Source organism: Engraulis encrasicolus, chromosome 15 (genome assembly GCF_034702125.1).
Source record: "Engraulis encrasicolus isolate BLACKSEA-1 chromosome 15, IST_EnEncr_1.0, whole genome shotgun sequence".
Taxonomy (NCBI): Eukaryota; Metazoa; Chordata; class Actinopteri; order Clupeiformes; family Engraulidae; genus Engraulis; species Engraulis encrasicolus.
In genome coordinates, this window is record NC_085871.1 from 41,098,392 (window position 1) to 41,106,857 (window position 8,466).

Below are 8,466 nucleotides of genomic sequence, written 5' to 3' on the forward strand. Positions count from 1 at the left end.
CAGCGCATTGTGCAGTGCAGACACGGGAGATAAAATAACCCGTATTTTCTTAAATAAAATTCTGATGCATTCTCATATTATACATTTTACGGTTTACAGCCCTCACCCGGAAGTACATTAGGCCACTCTGATTGACAGCAAACGGGCCAATCGTTGCTGATTTTCCACGCGTAGCTCAGAAAGGGGCGTTGCGGTACACGTTTATTATGTTCCAAAGAGAAACGCACCCCTATTTCCATGCTACTGCACTGTAGCTCCATAGTCTGTGCTGTTGTCGACTGCCGTCTGCGCTCCGAATCGCAGGCAAAATGGTGCTGTGTGAGCGCAGCAAGTAAGCTAGCCCATTTAGCCACTGAAATAAATGGTGATCGACAGTGGACTCTGCTGATCCGAGGACACAGCTCTGAGGTGAGAGGTGTGTACCGTTACCGTCGTGGAGGTCCAGCCATAGGGCTGTGATGATGATGATGATGATGATGATGTGGATGAGGATACCAAGGATGCTGTCTCTGGTGTTATTGCCTCGGCTCGGATGTTTTGTTTCCTAAGGTTTTGATTCTGAACACTTGTCTTTTCCAGTAATTTTGCAAGGCTTTTTTTAGACCTTTGTGATCAAATTGAGCCTTCGAATGGTATTTCACGAATTGCTGTTGTGCAATGGAATGTTCCTCTCGAAATAACCGGTCAAGCACCGGCCGCTTTTTAGCGAATTCATTGACTGTGCAACAGAATTTAAGCGCATGCGAGGTTGCGCTTTTATGAAATAGTGTCACATTATTATTACTCTTTATGATGATGACCAGCCTTTTATTTATTTCATATCGTTAGTTAGTTGTCAATACAATGCTACACGTAGCTATTTACTGTTCTCTCTCCTCTCTCTCTCTCTCTCTCTCTGGATCTCAAATGGTGTAGCCTAGCCTACTAGTGTTGATGTTTCAGTGCGTATGGCCAATTAATTACGCACTGAAACATCCCCGAAGTGCACAACATCTGAGACACAGCATCTGTTTTTGCATTGTACTCCAATTGCAGGTGTAGATCAGACCGACAGACAGAGCTACTACAGAATGTCCCTTGCACAGCGCGCCTTGCTGGCGTGGATGGTGTCGCTGGTCTTCCTCAGCCTGCTGGTGCTGAAGCTGGACGGCCGTCTGCAGTGGAGCTGGTTCCTTGTCTTCACTCCCGTCTGGCTGCTGGACGCCGCGCTCCTGTTGCTGCTGCTGCTGCGGATGGCGGGTCGCTGCAAGGCCGGCTACGACCACCAGGCGGCGCCCTTGCAGCTGCGCCTGCGCAGGAAGGCGTGGCACCTCGCGGCCGTGCTGCTCCAGTTGGCCTTCTGCTTGGCGCTGTGCGCGCGGCTCCACGGCCTCACGGGCCTGCTGATGGTGTACGTGTGCGTGCCGCTCTGGCTGCTGCTGACCGGGGCCCTCGTGGAGCTGGGCTGCACCATCTTCCCGGCCCACAGCGATTAGTCACATGGCAAGAGAACACAAACTGTGGAGCAGGAATTTCGCGAGGGCCTTCAGGGCCATGGCCCTCGTGCCCTCCCACTTTGGGCTTGTGCCCTTGAAAAAAGTATCTGCCATAAGGCCACAGTGGCCTTGGTGCCCCCTCTGATGCCTCTGATTTTTTTTTACATTTATGGCCTTGGTGCCCTGGCTATTGGCCTTTCTGCCGTCAAATAATTGACAACTCAAAAGGCCAAGTGGCCTTGCCCCTTGCCTTGCCCCTTGCCCCTAAAACGACGAAATTCCAGGCCTGCTGTGGGCGAAGTGTATCCAGGGCCGGTTCTACACAGGGGCCAGAGTGTGCCAGGGCCCCTGTAGCAGGCAGGACCGTATTAAGACATTGTGGCGCCCGCCCCGGGCACTTGACTACACCTCGCAGGGGCCCCCTTTTTGAACAATATTTGTTAAGTTTGTGTCTTGTGGCTAACTGGCTGTAAATGGTTGCTGCTTGGTGCCCCTGGGTACTAACTGTGCCACTGGCCCCTATGGATAATCTGGCCCTGCCCCGTAGATTTCCTCCTGGCCCCTGTGCTGAACTTTCTCTCTTTTTTTGCCTTTTTGATGCCTTTATTTGAGAGGACAGTCGAGAGTGGGACAGGAAATAAGGGAGGAGATAGAGAGAGAGATGGGGACGGATCGGCAAAGGACCCAGGCCGGAATAGAACCTTGGTCACCGGCGTAGCAGCCAAGTGCCGTTCTGCCAAGCCAATGACTTTCTAACCACGACATGATATACATTTAGCATATTATATATTCATAACATTAAAAATGGTTGTCTGGCCCTTGCGGTGTGATGGAGGGGGCCCATTCTTGTTGTCTGGCCCAGGGGCCCATAGGGTCATCATAATCCGTCTCTGGAGGCAGGCACGAAGAGCTGGGGTGCACGAAGAGCTGGACTGGCCATCTGCCATAGCGGGCATTTCCCGGTGGGCCCCGCATCCTCGTGGGCCCTTATATTCAAAAATGTATATTTCTGAAAATAAGGGCCCACGACTCGAGTGCGGGGCCCACGGGTGAGTCAGTTCAGCGCCACTTATTATGAGGGGCCCTTTAAGCCCCAAGTGCCCAGATGGGCCCTAATTCTCCCCCAGTCCAGCCCTGGGTGAAGAATCTTCCCCATACTCATGATGAACGGCGTGACGTTTTCCATGTGCGTTACGCCCATTTGTGGAGGAAAACAAGCCATGCAAGTCAACTGGTGATGTTGGGGTTTAATAAACTAAAGATACGGACCTGTAGACTAGCGTTGTTCACGCGAAACATGCAGAAAACGTGTTGCGTTGCCGGCTTTTGAAATAATAGAGCCAAACAGCCGTGGCTGAAGCATGGATTGTGTTCATTTAGACAAGCCGATGTAGCATGTGAGTTGATGAGACATTCGGTTTGTTTTTACCCATAAAGGGGCGTAACGCACATTTACGAGCAAAGTACCCGGATGGCCGTTCATGAGTATTCACAACGACTACAGTAGTCGAGTCATTATAGACACTAAACACAGGGTCGCTGACAGCTTTGGTTGGGCCGGGGGCAAAGCCACCTGAAAACGCCAGCCCCCCTCACCCACTAGCCAAACCGCCGCACCGGACAGGCATGCCAGTGGCAACAGGACTGTGGCACAGTACAGCTGGAGGTATGTTGGTATGCTCCAGTCTATTGCATCAAACTGCATCATGGAAGCTTTTTGTTTCTATGTTAAGTGCATGCTGTGATTCTGGATGTTTTAAGTCGTTTGTAAATAAATTGTTCATTAAACTGTGGTATGTACAGTACTTTTGTCTTGCTGGTAGTGTGTGTTTGTGTGTGTGTGTGGGTTAGACTGGTACGAAAGGAATTGCACACCTCAAGATAAATACAGCGAGCATGCAAAGGAACACATACCACATACGTACAAAGAGGTGTCATGAGTACAAGTTTTTTAAGTCTGCCACTGATTCCTTCCAGCACAGTAGACTTCACAGAGTAACTGGTTTACAGATACTGTGTTATGATCAGCCAATTCTGAACTGGTTGGATTGAATTTGTAACGTATTTTTTTAGGGGCGTTTATGCCTTTATTTGATAGGACAGTCTGAGATGGTGACAGGAAGTGAGTGGGACAGAGAGACGGGGTGGGATCGGGAAATGACCCCGGCCGGACTGGAATCGGGCTTCCCCGTGGTCATGCAAGCCCAATTGTGGGGGGCTTAGTACGCTGCGCCACAGCACCCCGTGCCACAACGCCCCCCGGTTGGATTGAATTTGTGGCAGGTTTCCACTTTTTTCCCCCCATGAACAACGCAGTCTATCTAATCAGGTACAGACCACTGCATTTTATTACCAAAAGTATTCACCAACATGTCTTGACTCACACATGAAACTTAACTGCCATCCCATTCCTAACCCATAGGGTTCAATATAATATCAGTCCACCGTTTGCAGCTATTAGAGATTCAACTCATCTGGGAAGACTGTTCACAAAATTGAGGAGTGTTTCTAGGAGTTTTTGACCATTATTTCAAAAGCACATGGGTGAGGTCATACACTGATGTTGGTCAAGGTCTGACTCAATTTCAGTCCTAATTCATTCCAGAAGTGATATATTTAGGTTCAGGTTACGTCAAGTCAAGCTCATCCATACCATGTCTTCATGGACCTTGCTTTGTGCACTAGTGCAGTCATGCTGGAAGAGGAAGGGGTGAGTTCCAAACTGTTGCCATGTATGTTTTGGTATCCTGAAGTATCATTTCAGTGGTTCTCGACCTCATTTTTTTTTTTTTTAAAATAAACGCCCCCATGGCTTCAGCATAAACCACTCAAAACCCCCTTTACCTCATCGCCTGATAACAGCCCCCCCAAGTATTAAAAAATAAAATGGACTAATGAATCTGCAAACAGCATTTTTTTCTCTGCAAGTCTGAGGCCAGGTTGAACCATGTGTCAGGCCGCATCAGCAGCACCCCCCCCGGCCTTATGTTTGACACCCCTGCTGTAATGTAATAACGATGTTTGTGTGTACGTGTGTGTGTGTGTGGTCAAACAGGAAGTCTACACACAGCACAACGCAGGGAGCCACCCCCCCCTTCCTGTAATCTACTGTCAAACAGTAACTTCATAGACACCCCAGGGACGCCATAAAACCATGGCCTGTGAACACGCGGTATGTGAATGTTTACGCACATTTGTGTGAATGTGTGTGCGTACTGCTACGTACCTATGTGTGTGCATCTTTGTGCTTGTGTGCACGTCTGTGTTGGGGTATGTGTGTGCAAGTGCGTGTGCGTGTTCATGTGTGTGTGTCTTTGTGTCTGTGTGAGAGAGTGTGCGTGTGTGTGCGTGTGTGTGTGTGTCAGAACCGAACAGACACAGAAACTCTTGACACAGCACACAGATTTTTTTTTGCCATAATACTTTGCCTTTAATTCCAGGCTCTTTAAGTATAAATCACACTACAAGTTTTCTTAGAAAAAAAAACCTTATGTACACTACAGTGCTGACAAAACACACACAGGATCCAAAAATGGAGAGATGGAGAGAGAGAGAGAGAGAGAGAGAGAGAGAGAGAGAGAGAGAGAGAGAGAGAGGAGAGAGCGCGAGAGATGGAGAGAGAGAGAGGGAGAGAGAGAGGAGAGGGAGGGAGAGAGAGAGAGGGAGAGAGGAGAGAGAGCGAGAGATGGAGAGAGAGAGAGAGAGAGAGGGAGGGAGGGAGGAGATGGAGATAAATAAAAATAAAAACAGAGAGCGGGATATAAATAAAATAATAAAATGAGCTCTAAGTCGGGCTCTGGAGGCCTTTTAAAGAATCTTCTTCTGTCTCTTCTTACAAAAAATAGACGTGTCCATGTCAGCTCTACGGCGGTCGGCTACGCCCTACAAATTAAAAATACCCCACACACACACACACACTCAGACAGACACGCACACACTCAGACAGACAAGCACAAACTCAGACGCACACACACGCCTTGCAACTTACAAATACCACCACACATACAGAGACATGCACACACAAACACACGCACACACACATCCCACATCATGCGTGCAAGCACGCATGCATGCACGCACGCACGCACGTATGCACACGCACACACACACACACACCTTTGCGTCCTACAACTTAAAAATATATAATTTAAAGACAATTCTGCTCCCCCCAGCAGGTGACTGCAGTGGGAGACGGTCTTAAGTGCTCCTCTCTCACACACACACACACACGTGTATTTTCCAGGCCGACCAGGGGTCCGTTTCTCGATTATTGTCGTTGCTAACCGTCTTAAGACCGTCTTAAGACGTAACACCATTCCCTTGGATTTAGTGGTAAGCGTCACTGTCAAGATGCAGTTGAGTCGCTCGTACGAAGGACTTTGCTAACGACGATAGCAAAGACGCTTTCGAGAAACGGACCTCAGAACGGGGCCGCTGCCGCTGCCCGCACCAGTTACGTTCGGCACTGAAGTGCTCGTCTGCGAACCACCCGCGTTCCCACTGAGCTCTGGACCCCGTTTCTCAACACTGTCGTTGCTAACTAAGTTAGCAACTTACTTGGTTGCAATGCAATTTCCCATTGGCAACTTACTGAGTTGCTAACTAGTTAGCAACGACACTGTCGAGAAACAGGGTCCTGAGCTTGTTCCGCACGTGGCCACGTTGTCGTCACAGTTCGCGGAGGGAAAAAAACAAGTATTTTATGCAGTTCGTATTGCGATCCAACTTTCTGGTTCGCGACCGGCAAGATCTGTGGCGTGAGCGCGACGGCCGTTTCACGATTAGGTGCGGGAAAGGAAACCGGCACGATTCTCAGTCGGCCTGAATGCGCCTACACAGACACACACACACAAGGACGCACACAACACACACAGCTCTGGACAGGCACTGAGGAACGTGACGCGCTACATTTGCTGTGTGTCCAGCGTGAAAGCTGTTCCGCACTCACCTGTCTCTCTGACTGACTCACGCACACACAAACACACACACACACACATGCGCGCGCGCGCACACACACACACACACACACACACACACACACACACACACACACACACACACACACACACAGAGGTACACTCACACACACACATACATGTGCGCACACACCCATCTCTTCTTCTCAAAAAGCAGTACACACGCACAGACCTGTGTGAGCATCACAAACTTTTCATTTTCTCTCTCAGATACACACTCTCTCGCTCACACAAACACACACACACACAGCGAGCCATCAACAATGGGGAGAGGAGGGGCGGGGTTGGGTTGGGTCGGGGTGGGACATTTGGGCATGTGGTGTCAGCATTTATTCGATTGTTTAAAACAATTTTTAAAAAGGGCGAACCGAAATGTGTAAAGTGTACGCGAACGTGTCTGGTGTGTGTGTGTGTCTGGTGTGTGTGTGTGTGCGCGCGCATGTGTGTGAATAAGGGGGGGCTGTGTTTTTTAAAAACTGTACAGGACAGGATAGGGGGGGGGTGGAGGTGTTTCCTCTTATAAAACGTCTTTGTGAAGCCCATGCATGGGGGGGTTTGAGGAGGAAGGGGAGGGGCGAGGAGGAGGAGGAGGAGGCGGTTGCTGTGAGTCCCGTCCCCCACTTTGGGGTGGAGCCTTTGGGTGAAACGAAGAGTCCTTATTGGCCGGCCTGGGCACGGCGGAGGAGGAGGAGGAGCCAGTGGCAGAGGAGGAGGAGGAGGAAGAGGCGTGGCTTTGGGCCGTCGTCGTGTGGGTGTGTTGGTGTTGGTTTGCGTGTTGGTGTAGGTGTGCATGTGCGTGTGCTTGTGGGTGAGTGTGCGAGGAGGAGGAAGAGGAGTGAGACTGCTGTGGTGTCGGGGGATGGGGATGGGGGGGATGGGCCTGGGGCGGCTGCACTGGGGAGGTGGTGAGAGGGGGCGGTGACATCAGGGCCCCAGGCGTGGGCAAGAGAGACCCCGTCGTCGGGGTCTGGAAGTGGGGCGGCGGCGGCGGCTGGGGCTGCGACAGGGGATTCACCTGTGGTGGTGGCTGGGGGGGGTGTGAGTGGTGCATCATGGGTGTCCTGGTATCGGGGGCACTGCCGCCACCACCGCCACCGCCACTGTGCCCATGAGGGGGCGCTCTGGAGTCCGTATTAGAGGAGGAGGAGGAGGGGGGCTGGGGAGGAGGAGGATGATGAGGATGATGATGGTGGTGTTGATGATGATGATTATGGGGCTTCGGTGGCCGTGCTTCTCCGCTGCGGGATGGCAACGGAGTAGAGGAAGAGGAGGAGGAGGAAGATATCCGGGCCGCACTACCTCCACTGCTACCACCACTACCACTACTACTACTACCACCGCTGCTGCTGTGATGGTGGTGTTGTTGGTGGTGGTGGTGATGATGATGATGGTGGGACTTGGCGGCCTTCGCAGCAGGTGGCGTCGGCGAATCGGAGTCGGCGCCGGCACGCTCCATCTTGATCTGGGGCCGACTGGGACTAGGATTGAGACTGGGATTGAGAGTGGGTTTGGGATGCGGGTGCTTCGAGTCTGTGTTGGTGGTAGGATGGGGAGGTGGTTGAGCATCCGCGCCGGAAGACCTGGAAGCAACTGCAGCCAAGGAGGAAGAGGAGGAGAAAGATGATGATGATGATGATGAGGAGGAGGAGGACTCTGGAGGAGTAATGTTGGCGGCTTTGGGCTCCTGCTTCACCAACGTAGTCGAAAAAGAGGACGACGCAGGCGCATCTTTCCCCGTCCCCCCAGCGATCGACACCTTCTCCTCCATCTCCTCCACCTTAACTCCTCCTCCGTCCTCCTTCTCCTCCTCCTCCCGAACTCTTCCCCTTTCCTCTCCTCCTCCGTCTCCCTCCTCCTCCTCCTCCTCGTCCTCCTCCTCTTCCTTGCAGCCGTCCTGGTGGTACTGGCGCAGGCGTACGTGCCAGGCCAGGCTGCAGACGGCCGAGACGCTCTTGAACTGGTGCACGACGCCGCGCGGGATGTAGTAGATGTCGTTGTCGTACAGCTGGATGCGG

The 8,466-nt window shown here is 51.7% G+C and overlaps 2 protein-coding genes across 2 annotated transcripts in view; one reads left to right on the forward strand and one right to left on the reverse strand.

Moving 5' to 3' along the window:
- The first annotated feature begins 896 nt into the window (after positions 1-896).
- LOC134464651 (transmembrane protein 60-like) lies at positions 897-3,258 on the forward strand. Its single transcript, XM_063218041.1, has one exon. It carries the CDS (start codon positions 1,071-1,073, stop codon positions 1,473-1,475), a length of 405 nt encoding a protein of 134 aa, XP_063074111.1. The 5' UTR covers positions 897-1,070; the 3' UTR covers positions 1,476-3,258.
- Positions 3,259-6,136: 2,878 nt separating this feature from the next.
- LOC134464072 (lysine-specific demethylase RSBN1L-like) overlaps positions 6,137-8,466 on the reverse strand; it is a 53,285-nt gene continuing 50,955 nt past the window's right edge. Inside the window, exon 11 of the mRNA XM_063217513.1 lies at positions 6,137-8,466. This exon is cut by the window's right edge and continues 62 nt beyond it. Within this exon, the coding sequence (XP_063073583.1) occupies positions 6,969-8,466 (1,498 nt within the window). The 3' untranslated portion in view covers positions 6,137-6,968.